The sequence below is a fragment of the Ranitomeya imitator genome, chromosome 9 (assembly GCF_032444005.1).
Source record: "Ranitomeya imitator isolate aRanImi1 chromosome 9, aRanImi1.pri, whole genome shotgun sequence".
In the NCBI taxonomy this organism is placed as follows: Eukaryota; Metazoa; Chordata; class Amphibia; order Anura; family Dendrobatidae; genus Ranitomeya; species Ranitomeya imitator.
Genome location: NC_091290.1, coordinates 113,423,923 through 113,438,560, shown reverse-complemented (window position 1 = coordinate 113,438,560; position 14,638 = coordinate 113,423,923). Strand labels below are relative to the sequence as shown.

Here is a 14,638-nt window from a genome sequence, read left to right as displayed (position 1 = left end):
TAATTTGTCTTAACTGAAAAAACACAAAAGAGAATGAAGCAAAAAGCAAAACATACAACGTTAAATATCTCCTTACATAACTTTTGTTCAGGCCTTGCACAGTACCTTTAACGTAACGCAATCTAATGTGTATAAAATAAATACCATAGTGCAAAAGGTAGAAGATTTTCATTGGAAAGGATTACTGGCGCAGCTACAATGAGCTACAATGAGACTGATTAAAGTGTACAGAGCAATACAGGGTTAAAATACATAGTGCATAAACTAGAATTATTATATTTCCATATTTCCCTGGTGGAATAATGCAAACCTATAATAGGGTAGTTATAGGAGCCTGTGTATATGTAGAGCAAGAGAGTCAGTCTATATATAGGTGTGCCATGTTTATTTAAGGCCAAAATATGCAGGTGCTACAAGTAAATAACTAGTTTGTATGCCGCTATATAAAGTGAAAAGGAGCTATGGCAGCTTTAAAGACCATTAAAAAGATGCTGCATGATGGTCAACTCAAAAGCTGCCACTTATTAGGCTGCCGTCACACTAGCAGTATTTGGCCAGTATTTGTAGCCAAAACCAGGAGTGGGTGATAAATGCAGAAGTGGTGCATATGTTTCTATTATACTTTTCCTCTAATTGTTCCACTCCTGGTTTTGGCTACAAATACTGATGTAAAATACTGACCAAATACTGCTAGTGTGACCACAGCCTTAGGCTTGCAGTCAAGCTGGATACGTCCTGCGTCCCTCTGCCCCGACGCACGTTTTGGCTACACTTCTTCAGGGAGCAGCAAAACAGAGTTTTTTTTAACCAGCACCATGTATTACAAGAGCCAATACAAGTCGGTGGGTCCATGTTAAAAACGTACAGCACACAGATGGCATCCGTGCTCCATCTGTATGCTGTACGTGTTTAACATTGCAAAGTATACTGGAAAAACACTGATGGTACACTGATGACCCACTAATGACACAGTGATCCAAAACACTGATGACACTGCCCAGTACTATTTTTTTCCGGTACCGGTTGTATACGAACATATAAAAGGGATCTAAGAGACAGAATGGAGCAGGGAGACAAGGCAGTGGAAGTGCTCTGTCCCGCCCCCAGGACTCCCAGACTCATGAGCACATCACTTCTAAGGTAGATTTAATAAAGCTATGATTTTTTGGTGTTATTTCACTACATTGTACAGTTTATTATAGCTAACAACAAATGACCACATATAGAATTTACATTCACTGGATTTTTTTTCTGTCTCAAGTTAATGAATTGTTTAGAAATGTTTATAGAAATTCCTGTTTCCCAGAGAGTGACTGTAAGCCAAATGAGATAAGACATGTCTTTATTGTATAAGATCGCTGTATGTCGGCTGCTAAATGACATTCTTGTGAGTGCACATGTTTTCTACATTAATGTAAATGGAAGCCTTCTAGTTTGGACATTTCCTTGATTAGAAGGTGCCAGCGTCTTTTTCCTTTCCTTGTGTCCTGCATGCAGAACACGATTCTGCCTTTTCTGAGCTGTGATCCAAGTTCTTGACTTGTTTCATTTGTTTAATTTTGTGTCAGTCGATCGTTGCAAATTGAGTGCAATCTGACTTTGATCCACAATCAAGTTTTCCTGCAGGGATGTAACACTTTACAGACCTGACCTCATCTCCTCACAGCTATCGCTTGTCATTTCTTCTGTCTCTACACATCTGAACAACCTAATGCGACACTCCAGTCAACACTGAGCATTTGTCTGTACGTGGGACAAATTGCCCTCCTTATGCCTTGTTTCATTATTTATTATTTATGTGTTATGCTTTGCTTATATAGCGCTATCTTATTCCGCAACGCTTTATAGACATTATCATCGCTGTCCCCGTTGGGGCTCAGTCTAGGTTCCCTATCAGTATGTCTTTGGAATGTGGGAGGAACCCGGAGAACCCGGAGGAAACCCACGAAAACACGGGGAGAACATACAAACTTCTTCCAGATGTTGTCCTTGGTGGGATTTGAACCCAGGATCCCAGCACTGCAACACAGCAGTGCTAACCACTGAGCCACCATGCTGCCTATTTCATTCTGTTACCCCATTCTCAGACTTTGCTATGGATAATAGCACTAAAAGGTCTGACACGTCCCCTCCACTACCCTCTGAGAAGACCAAAAGTCAAGGAAAAAAATTGACAACCGGGAGTTATCAATGGGATGGAGTTTATCTCAACACTCCAACATTGTCTAATCAGTACAGACTATATCAGACTGTGGGACTCGGGGTTTGATCGGAGTTTGGTCAGAGCTTGATCGGAGCCTGATCGGAGCTTGGTCAGAGCTTGATCGGAGCTTGGTCGGAGCTTGGTCGGAGCTTGATCGGAGCTTGGTCGGAGCTTGGTCAGAGCTTGATCGGAGCCTGATCGGAGCTTGGTCAGAGCTTGATCGGAGCTTGGTCAGAGCTTGATCGGAGCCTGATCGGAGCTTGGTCAGAGCTTGATCGGAGCTTGGCCGGAGCTTGGTCAGAGCTTGATTGGAGCTTGGTCGGAGTTTGATCGGACCTTGATTAGTTTTTCTCAAACATGGGGAGAAAAAAAAATTCCACCTTCTATGTGACAGTCTGTGAAAATTGATCCCAACCTGAATGTCATCCAAGTGCGGTCCAGTTTTTTCATGGAGGCTCGGATGAAAATCAGACTTGTGAATGGCACTAGAGACTATCACAGGTATGAGTGCTACCCGTGGAAATCATGGCTAGCGCGCACACGAGGACATCGTACGTCTGAGTGAGGCCTTAGTGTTGTAAACCGCAGTAGCTAAAGGGTTACACAGTGATTTTACTGATTTGCAGCCATTAAAATAGCAGTTTTGTCTAATTCTAAAGGTAGGGAATGAGTTAATTGCCGGTCTTCAGCAGTGCATTGTGATCTGAATAGGCCGGTTACCATGGAGGGAGGGAAAGCAGCTTAGCAAAAGGGGCAGCCAGTTTGATTGTTCGCAGCCACTCTTCCCCCTCTGCTGTGTACACTGTTCCCCGCACAGTCATTCTGTTCTCACTCCAAAATCCATGCAGTCATCTCTTCTCAAAACCTCAGGATTGTTGACTCCTCAGGTTTTATGTCTCCCAACATTATTTGGTATCACACGGTGACCCAGGACTTTGCATTTTTGTTTTGTCTACAATTTTTTTGTGTGTAACTGGCTTGGAGAATATTGTTAAACCTAGAGAAAGGTCGATCTCTTATGGTGGGCATCAGATGGCTTCAGCCCCAAAGAATACCTGATCATACGCTGGAGCAGACAATACTGCAGGAAAAGAAATGGTGGAAAAGCGCTACCCAGAGTTGGGTTATTTTTCCACCATGTTGGGTCACTGTAATGACCCATTTACATGAGGCTGCTATAAAGGGATGAGTGTTTGGGGGAGCACTGGTTCCCAGTACAGGCCATCTGATCTAAGCTCATTTGTGGTGGAATGATTTTTTCAGGTGGCATACAAGTCCTTATCGGCAGCTCATTTTGCCGTGTAAACTGGTGATGTGCTGTCGAAGAAATGATGCTATATGGGCATAGTGCAATTGTTCTAACAATCGTTCTGTGCGCATGGAGTGTTCATGTCTAAACAAGCCATTGAAGGGCTCTTACCCTCTCCAAGATCCTATCCTGATAGGTAGACGGTGCAATATTAATAAGGGGCAACATGGTGGTTATCACTTCATCTTTGCAGCTTTGGGGTTCTGAGTTCGAATCCCGCCAAGGACAATATCTGTAAGGAGTTTGTATATTCCCCCGTGTTTGCCTGGGTTGCCTCCCACCCTCCAAAGAAATACTGATAGGGGACCTAGATTGTGAGCCCCAGTTGGGGACAGATCCTATCCCAATATGTAGTAGGTGTAATAATAATAATATTAGCTATTGTCCCCAATTAGAAATATAATCAAGTTTTTTTTTTTTACTAACCATGCCTTTTTCCTTATGTGCAGGCATAGCAGGACCTTAGGTATCCATGGTTATGACCACTAGCAACTAGCTGTCACTTTATCAGTGGACGTATCCATGGAAACCTGAGGTCCTGTACATGAGGAAAGAGACATAGTGACTCACAAAAACTATACAACATTTGAGATAGTTGCTATTATTATTACTATTATCTATTGGGGTAGGATCTTTGAGATGGGAATACCCCTTTAATGGCGCTATATAAGTGAGTAAAATAAAATATTAGCAATTTCCTCCAATTGCAAATGTATAGTTCTTCTGATTCACCATGTCGCTTACCCCGTATGCAGGGCGTTGCAGTAGCTTAGGTATCCATGGTTACGACCACTCATATAGTGACAGCTGTTATTATTACACCTACTGCATATTGTGATTGGAGCATGGAGATGGGAATACCGCTTTAAATGACCACTGATTTGCTGGCATGTTGCCAATGAGTGGTGGGTAATGGCCTGCATTGGCACCTCTTAGGCCTCATCAGTATTAGACATACATCAGTATTTCATCAGTATTTGCCAAAACCAGGAGTGTCTCCAACACACAGAACAGGGGTCAAGCTTTCAATCATAGTTTTTTCTCTCCAAGTTCCACTTCTGGCTGTGGTCTACACTGATGGAAAATACTAACCAAATACTACATCACATGTGAATGAGGCCGTGGGGGCGTAGGCAGGGCCGGTTTTAGACAAAGTGGGGCTCTTGGCAAAAGTAGGGCCCCAAATGCTCACATATTGCACATCACACAAACATTTATGTCGTAGTTACATGCTCTAGGTTCGGGCCGTTAAACGACCGCGATTGGCAATAATGACGTAATTTGTTTATTTCCCGGCCTGAGGAAGAAGGATGGAGACCGAACAATCACTAATAGCTCAATCTGTCCCCAGGGCCGGCTCCAGGTTTTCGAGGGCCCCGGGCGAAAGAGTCTCAGTGGGCCCCCCCTTTAACACATACCCCAATTTATGATGCACAGATACGGCAGAGAAATGTATAGTACAATGCCAGATTTCACTTCTTACATGAGTGACAGCTATTGTAAATTCTGCAGTGTATATATACAGGAGGAAAGGTGCTGTGCAGTGTATATATACAGGAGAGGTGCTGTGCAGTGTATATATACAGGAGGAAAGGTGCTGTGCAGTGTATATATACAGGAGAGGTGCTTTTCTGTTTTGAGTTTTTCTATGAAACAAAGACTTTTCTATATAAACAACGTTGTTTGGTTTTGCGGCCCCAACAGATCTGTGCTACAAAGTAACAGGCGGCTCGGGCATTAATGAGGGACCTGATGCTGAATCCTTTCCACAAACCCTAATGACCCAATTAGTGCCCTGTCATTAGAAGCTCATTAAACGCCTCCCTGTCCCGGGCAGTCATGTACAGTATGGGGGGATCCTGCAGCCCACCCCCTGACTGCTCCATACCGTACACTGCCCTCTGTCGCGCTCACTATTATCCTGTGCATTTCTCCGTCATCGTTACCCCATGTTACACTTGTCACCCCCCACTACAGAGTAGCAGGGCAGCCAATGTCACCCCCTCCCGGACCCTAATGGCAACAGGAAATGTCTGCTCCTCTATTGGGTTGGAACCTGATTTAATCAAGGAATAATGTGGATTTGTTGCCGGTGGCTGCAGGGGAAGGGTTAAGTGATGCCATGTCCGTGGTGGGAGCAGTGGCAGCTGCTGGGAGCAGTGGCAGCTGCTGGGACCTGGACAGAGACAACCAATGTTGCTGTGACTGCACAGTGTGACCTGGAGGAGAGAAGCTGAGACTCCGGAGCAGAAATCACCCACATGCCAGCACTGGGCAGAGTCCCTCCAGTCACCAGCCTGGGGCCACGGGGCCCCAACATACAGCCCACAGCTCAGTTTTATCCATGGCAGCAGCTCCCCTTCCTCCTGGCATCTGGTTAACCCCATTTATGCGGGTCGGATTGTTATCTTTAAGGTTTAGCAATAACCTTCATACAGATGGGAAGGGGTTAAGCTTCTTCCTATCCCACTGGTGCAGGTTTGGTGCAGCATGCATGTATTCTGGGAGAGCTGGGTGGCTACAGGCTGCACCCCACCAGCTGCTCCTCCAGACATCACCCACATTTTTAGGCAGCGGAGACAGACAGCAGCAGACTGAGCCACAACTGCAACCACTGCTGGATACCATAACACTCACTCAGGCACTGGTAGGATGGAGCTCCTCGGAATCTGCCTGATAAGTTCAACACTGTCTGCAGCCACCCAGGGGGGAGAGCAGAGAACGTGCTCTCTCCGCCCACAAACAGTCACACTGGCTGCCTTCTCTTAACCCCTATGTGTGCCTGCCTGGCTGCACTGACTGAGTGAGAAGATGCTTGTGTCAGAGCTGGCACATAGGGGTTAAGAGAACGCAGCCAGCAGTGACATTGTGGGCGGAGAGAGCATGTTATCTCCTGCTCTGCTCTCCCAGCTGTAAGTGGGCCCCCCTCTCTCCCCAGGGCCCCGGCATTTGCCCGGAGTGCCGGGTGCTGACGCCGGCCCTGTCTGTCCCCATACAGTATCACGTTATCAGCAGCACGTCTGTAATTTTCACCGGGCAATGTGCTGCTGAGAACAATGATTTTTGTTCTAACCAATCCAACCACTTGATGAATAGGCAGCATTTTCCTTGTTTAATATAATGCACCCCAAAGTCCTACACATAGTATAATACACCCCATAGTCCTCCATATTGTATAATACACTCCCCATAGTCCTCCGTATAGTATAATGTGTCCCATAGTCCTCCATACAGTACAATGCACTCCTCATACTATAATGTACCCTATAGTCCTTCATATAGTATAATGCATTCCTCATAGTCTTCAATATAGTATAATACAGCCTCCATATAGTATAATGCACCCTCATAGTCCTCAATACAGTATGATGCAGCCCCATAGTCCTCAATACAGTATAATACACTCCTCCATTTAGTATATTTTCACTGTATACTCCCTGTAGTATTATGCACTCCCTATAGTCCTCCATTTAGTATAATATTCTCCTCATAGTCCTCCATTTAGTATAATATTCTCCCCATATACTCCCTATAGTATTATGCACTCCCCATAGTGCTCCATTAAGTATAATGCATCCCATAGTCCTCCATATTGTATAATGCACTCCTCATACTATAATGCACCCTAAATCTGCTTGTGTTTTATCAGTTGGAGCCCTTACATTTCATTAAAGAGCGCACGGGGTTTCAGTGGATATAGTTTTTTTTACCCATGGTGAACGAGCCATGATTGTTTCTCCATTAGTCATTATCATTAGGACTACTCCTGCTACTCACCATGTTTTTTTTTTCGTTCCATGTGGAAAACTGATCACACGTGGACCAGTGTAAATCAATATTTTAGTTGGTCTGCATGTAAAAATGTTTTTGTGCACAGCCTGTGTGGAAAAAAATTGCAACATGTGCTAATCTGATCTGTTGTTTTTGATGAGACTTGACTATGTAGGGGGATTACCATCTCTGTGGCTTCTGTTTATAACGGATCCATTGCCGTTAATAAATTAGGACGTTTTTATTTGATAGTTTTGTTTTTATACATAAATAATTACAAAATTATACAATGCAAAACAGGCATATGGATGGCAATACTTTCTTTTTTTTCTGGATGAAAAATATATGAGTTTTCTTAAGCTCTTGTGAACTTAAAGAGGGTTGTCTATCATTGGGGACTATTTATTTTTATTTAAATGCAAGTATTTATGATTACAAAAAAATCATTTTTACAATTGGTTTTCTTTAAAAAAAAAAAAAAAAAAAGAACAGTTTGCCTGCAGTAGCCTCTGTGTTGCTCTGTTTATTACTGGCTGCAGAAGGAGTTAACTGAGAACCTGTCAGTGAATTCATTGGCTTCACTGGAGAATTTGTATCTGTCATTTTGTAAATTCCTCTCCGCTGGTTAATTAAACCCAACTGCAAAAGTCAATATTTGTAAAACCAAATACATTTATTCAGGTAAATAAATAAATTCTCCCCAAAGGTGCACAACACTGTAATCTGGAGCAAGAGGGTTTTCTGTTTGTAATAGATGGGATCAATTAGTTAAAAGGGTAATCCACTACTTGTACAACCCCTTTTCAATCCCTATAACACTTATACTCCCATCCGATGACTGCGCTGTTCCAGCGGTGACTGCGTTGTCGCCACTGGCTCTCCCTGGGATCACTTGACATTATGTCACGCTATTCCTGTGACCGATCAGTGCTGACTTCACACTTTCCACTTTTGGACAAATCATATAAATCTGGAGGAGATGAAAGCTGCTGTGATTCATCCTAAGTCTGGGAGAGTGAATCCAGTGCTGATCCGCTGCAGGGATTGTGTGACATAATGTCATGTGATCCCCGGTAGAGCCAGTGCCGACCCTTCTAGAATGGCTCTGGATGGGGAGTATTGGTGAGAAACCTATGGCATGAGTAGTGGGCAACCCCTTGAAGGTGCGGGAATGCTGCCATAGTCATATATTTAGTTATATGATGTATTTCCTCCACTGTGACATGTGTGGCTAGCAGAACCCTTCAGGGGCAATAGTAGGTGGCAGAACCATTTGGGGGCAATAGTAGGTGGCAGAACCCTTCAAGGGCAATAGTAGGTGGCAGAACCCTTCAGGGGCAATAGTAGGTGGCAGAACCATTTGGGGGCAATAGTAGGTGGCAGAACCCTTCAAGGGCAATAGTAGGTGGCAGAACCCTTCGGGGGCAATAGTAGGTGGCAGAACCATTTGGGGGCAATAGTAGGTGGCAGAACCCTTTGGGGGCAATAGTAGGTGACAGAACCCTTCGGGGGCAATAGTAGGTGGCAGAACCCTTCCGGGGCAATAGTAGGTGGCAGAACCCTTTGGGGGCAATAGTAGGTGGCAGAACCCTTTGGGGGCAATAGTAGGTGTCACCAGTGGGTTTTGACCTGCAATGTAGAACGGAGTTGTGATCTCTCCGGTCACTACTGTACAGCACTGTGGAACATGTTGGCACTATACAAGCAACAGGAAAATTACGTTGAGGGTTTGTTGCGTAACAACGACATGAGTGGGCAGTGACTAATGGAGCATGATACCCCAAGCACTTGAATAATTTTAAGGAGCCGGGATTTTTTTTTTATTATAATTTATACAAATTGCATCATAAGAGGCGACTAACAAGGTGTGATGTGTGTGACTCATGTGTTTCACCTCGTGTGATGCCGTAATGTCCTCATTCCTGAATCTCCACCTTTCCGCTCTCCTCATCCTCTGAGATCTCCACCTGCAGACTGGCTCAGTGAGCTGTCATGAGCGCGGTGATGTCCTTTGTGTGCACAGTACATGTAAGCCGGCTTTTATGTAAGTGCACCAGTCACTTCTGGAGGTTACTCTCTTGTTCTCTTCTATTTTTTGTTTAAGTGACTTTATTTTTATTATCTCTTATATGAATTTTTGTGCATTGGAAAGTTTACTGTAACAGTGTATTTCTCTCTTTATCTGCACAGAATATGGAAGCATGAGATGATGTGTGACAAGTGACGGGCAGGATATCACCCTGGCGCAGCCATGCCTGCTTACAGCCCTCGATAAGCTGCACATGTTTTTGGGAGGCGGGAGCTGGTCCTCTTACCTTGCCCCAGCTGTCCGCTTCTCACGGTGGATGCAGACGGACAATGTGAATCAGACAAACACACCACAGCCGCCTGGAGGGAGCAGCAGCTCGGGTCTATCTGTCGTGCCGTGAAATCTGGGAACTAAAGGGAAAGAAAGGAAGCCGGACTCGATTACAATGCCATCCAAAGGGAAGTATCTCATCAAGGACAACGAGGACTGGATGATTGAGCATTGGCTTTATGAGAAGTACCAGTGCATCAGCCAGCACTATCCTCTGCTGCTCATCCTGCTGTTTGTGGTGGTGACGGCTTGTGTCACGCTCATCGTCCTCTTCTTTACCACCAACGACGTGAGTAAACTTTCTTCGAGTTCTTAAACTTTAGGTTTAGTGCAACGTGTAGGGGTCTTAAGTTTGTTTCCATAAAGTTAATACAATTGTTTGATTAAACAAAAAGGTGCTAATGTTATTTTCTATGTATCTCCGCATCGTGCCGGGTTCAGATGGGCAAATTTCACGGTCCTCTATACGGTCCTCATTGCCTGGACTGACGTCAGGTCTACCAACCCGAACTTACAGCCTCCTAGACCCACATACGAGGCTGTAAATTCAGGTCAGGAGACCCGCGGACAGTCTGGGCATTGCATCCTAGACATGGACCATGAAATGGGCACCCGGCCTTGTAGTTTAATATCACCGTACGGCGATACTGAGCTTTATGCCGAGTCCTCCTGTGTTCTTCTCTATGTTAGGACCACCGTCCGACATCTCTAGTGGCAGCTTCTCTGATTTCAGACTGACAATCCTTTGTTTTCCCAGACATGCTGGATCCTTAACTCCTCCAAAAATCAATTGTCCTGGTCCCCTATACACAAGAGTGTTGGCCGAAACGTCGAAATCAGCGGGTTCAGCCAACATTAGTCTGTGTATGGGGTGAGCCTTGTGGGCAGGGAACGCAAACAAGATCTTCTATCACTGTCCGGTGCTTACAAATCATCGTATGATCACTTATTGTTTGTGTGATATCCCCTTGTATAATGTGAGCAATCGAAATTCAGAAAAAATAAAACGATATTGTACATTTCATAAATATTTCTGGCTTTCGAAAGCTAAACCCATGCTGGATATTTACTAGTCTGCACTCATTGAATAGCCTGTTCACCAAGGCAGACCCCGGTAAGCTAAGCCCATAGAACGATCTATGATAGATCGCTCAGTGCCCAAAGGTTGTCATGGTTCTCGGCAGCACGAGTCCTGCTTCTACAGGTTGATGTGCTTCCAAGAACAAAGATCTTTTTTTGCCGCTCCATAAAAGATCATTTTAGCCAATGTGCGAGTGTTTTGCTTCATCAGATGTTTGGCAGCCTGTTTACACTGGCAAATTATTGTGAAACGAGCGTCCCTAAGAACACTTGTTCGTGATTAATCTTTCATAAATTTTCACCATAATGGCTCGTTCAGACTGGCCGAACCGTGATTGTTTAATGGTCCGGTCATCCATGTTTCCGATGTGCACAGATCGACCACATTGTGCACTTAGGATATAATTGTTCTCGACAATGCAGGTCCTGTTTACACAGGACGATGTGCTGCCGAGGAGGATGATTTTTTAAGCAAGCTTAAAATTGACTTTTACCTGACGAGCGGGTGTTTTTCCTCATTTTTCTGCTGATTGGCAGCCTGTTAACACTGGCTGATTTATCAGGATATAAGCGTTCCTTGCTCCCAAGAATTGTCCTATATTAACAGGAGATGTGCTTCCAAGGACAATGACACTCGTATGTGCGCAGGATAATGGTTAAAACAATCGTTCTGTGCACATAACGTGCAGTCATCCAGTCTACACAAGCTGTTTACTGACTGCTGATTGGCTTTTATGTAGCCGTCATTTAATGGCCTCAACCGTGTAGTCTAAGTGCAGACTCCATCCATTGTGTGGAGCTATAACAATCAGGTCACATTCACCATTTTTGGTTTGGAGTTTACAGCAGCTCCAAAAAAAAAGTCGCACTGTATATATGGTCTTTTTCTTTTTGTAAATAGTTGTTCTTAAAAGTGCAGGTGGCCTCACATTGCCTTTTTTGCAGCAGTTTTTTTATACAAATTTTCAGCAATATTTCACAGTACCAGCAAAGTCTGAGAATATTTCACAGTACCAGCAAAGTCTGAGAATATTTCACAGTACCAGCAAAGTCTGAGAATATTTCACAGTACCAGCAAAGTCTGAGAATATTTCACAGTACCAGCAAAGTCTGAGAATATTTCACAGTACCAGCAAAGTCTGAGAATATTTCACAGTACCAGCAAAGTCTGAGAATATTTCACAGTACCAGCAAAGTCTGAGATTTCAGAAATCTCATTCACACACCTTGTTTTTTTTTTCCCGTCACTGTTTTGTGAAAGAGCTGTTTTTTTTTGTTTTTTTTTGCAAAATGGAGCATGCCACTCCTTTCAGCGTTTTTCATCGTTTTTCACTCATTGAAAGCAGTGGGTGGTGCAAAAAAAAAAAACGCTGAAGAAAAACGCAGGCATCAGGCTTTGCTGCGTTTTTGCTGTCAAAACCTGATGAAGTTGAATCGGTTTATTTTTTTTGTGCACTAAACTTTATCATCATGCACAACAAAAATGCCACAAAAAAACACGGCAAACACTCGGCCAAACCTGCTTTTTTTGACGTTGCTTCTTTACTGCCAAGAGAGCAGAGAAAAACACAGGAAAAAAACGCGACGTGTGAACATAGCCTTAGTGACTGCAGACTTGTACCCTGTCTGACTGTAGAGGTGTGCGCACACTACATGCTGTGAGGATTTTCCGGTATCTGCTGCGTGCCCGTAAGTATGTGATTTGCATACATGCGGGCAGCTGCAGACTAGCTGGGCACGGCCTCTCTTAATGCAAGTGTATTGGGCGAGGCCGGACATGGCCGGAAGTGTACAAACCGCATACCTGCAGTCACATGACGGCCCGCTTCTGACGCCGGCATTGCGTGCTGTACCAACAACAGTGCCCTTAATCCGTGCAGACGGTGGTGTGTAGAGAACTGCAGCGCTGATCACTGGCGTCTTCAGGGGGCAATCACATAGGTATAACGCCATTGTATGCCATTACTACTGTACAAGTGGTAACTATTACCTTCATTGTGTTACTGAAGAAATACAAAGATCAATACTGCCAATAATGCTACTATACAAGGCCCAATTAATACCGCCACATCATGAGCTCCACCATTACCACGGCCAGGTGACTAAGTAATACCGCAATGCTATTACTGAATAAGTAGCACTGTGCAAGGACCATTATTACTGCCATACAGTAAGATACAGCAATATATATATAGTGGTGGGATAACTATAATTACCCTCTGTAAAGTAGTAAGGTTAGGTGACCGATTCTGCCCCAATATATCGAGGTGGTGGACAACACCTTTAACTACGGTCACATCGAGATTTTTAGTTCATAGTGTCATTTTTATAATTTTATCAGTGGTTTTAATACCAAGCATAACCCTAAAAAAAAAAAAAAAAAAAAAAAAAAAAACCTTACACATAATTATATGTGATGTGCATGAATGAGAGCAAAAGTACAAATGTGACATTTCTGGCTCTTAGGAAAGCATTTAATATGACCCCAGAGGTCTTTCTTTGATAGAAGTGAAGCTTTTCTTTTAATTTGGGTGCGGTCACTTTTATAGTGAGTGTCTGGTCTCGTTCCTCAAAATTATTGCACCAAATTATCACTACTACTGTGCGATTACTGAAACGCTGCCAAACTGGGCAGTTCAGACACGAGTTGTAAGTACTAATTACACACTTCTCCTAGATCACCTGTATGTGTAAAGTTAAACCTAGAAATAATTACACAGCGGTATTCCCAGAAGTAACAGCTGATTGTGAGGCGGCACGGTGTTGTTGGTGATGAACAGATATCATGACTGAGCTGTGAACAGAGCCTAGTAAATCCGAACTAACTACTGTTTTCATATGCATACTTCCCCTGTGATTCAGTATTATGTTGTTGTTTGACATCATACATTGCTTTGTTTTAATCATTAAAATGGGTTTTATCAAGTTCTTAAATCGCTTTATCTAGATAGACATGATAAAATAAGCAAGTTTCTTTTTCTATCTACTGTTTTTCTCCTGCAATGAGAGCTTTTATCTTTCATGGTGTACAGCTGGTTTCCATGGAGCTTGGCCTGCAGGTCTCCTAATCTTGATGTCCCAGCTATGTGCTTGGTAAATTGCCTTGTTACCTCTGTGTAAACATAATGATAGTAATGTAGACAAATCACTGATAGGTGAACGTGCTACAGCAGGACTTGTGCTGGGATTTATAGTTCTAATAAAGGCCACGTTCACACTAGCATTATTTGGTCGGTATTTTACATCGGTGTTTGTAAGCCAAAACCAGGAGTGGATGAAAAATACAGAAGTGGTGATGTGTTTTTATTATAATTTTCCTCTGATTGTTCCACTCCTGATTTTGGCCTGGAAATACTGTCCAAATACTGAACGCGTGAATGTGCCCTAATACTACAGCTGTGCTACTCACCAGATCTGTCACTCAAGCACTGAGCCCGCCCTGTCAGAAACCAAGAGGTAAGGAGACTGTAAGGATACTGTACTGCTCATGAGAGAACTTGAGAATGCACCGTTAAAGTCAAAATTTGATAATTTTTGCAAATAAATGACCATTGCGTAAAAGAAAAAAAATGGAGTACTACTGACCTTACCTGTAATTTTAGTTACAACAGTCATACTTATGAGCGTTTCTCCTTTTTTTTTTCCCACTTTCATGTGTTTACAAAAAAATGTGGAAATCCTTTTATAAAAGAGCGGATTTAGAATTCTGGCACACAAGAGTGCTAATAAACACTCGGTGTACACTAGTACATTGACAAGACCATGAGTCATACTTTTTATGATGCAGAGAAACGATTCTTCAAAAGATCTCATTAAAGTGATTGACACCTTACAATGAGTTGGTTTTAAAAGGGTATTTTCTAGTTGAGAAGTTATCCAATATCCATGGGCTAGCTGACAACTTCCTTATCACTGG

General features: G+C 43.4%; 1 protein-coding gene across 1 annotated transcript in view; it reads left to right on the top strand.

Moving 5' to 3' along the window:
* Positions 1-14,638, top strand: part of ADCY7 (adenylate cyclase 7) — an 88,614-nt gene that overhangs the window by 15,988 nt on the left and 57,988 nt on the right. Inside the window, exon 2 of the mRNA XM_069738491.1 lies at positions 9,474-9,931. Within this exon, the coding sequence (XP_069594592.1) occupies positions 9,758-9,931 (174 nt within the window). The 5' untranslated portion in view covers positions 9,474-9,757. The remainder of the gene's footprint in view (positions 1-9,473; positions 9,932-14,638) is intronic.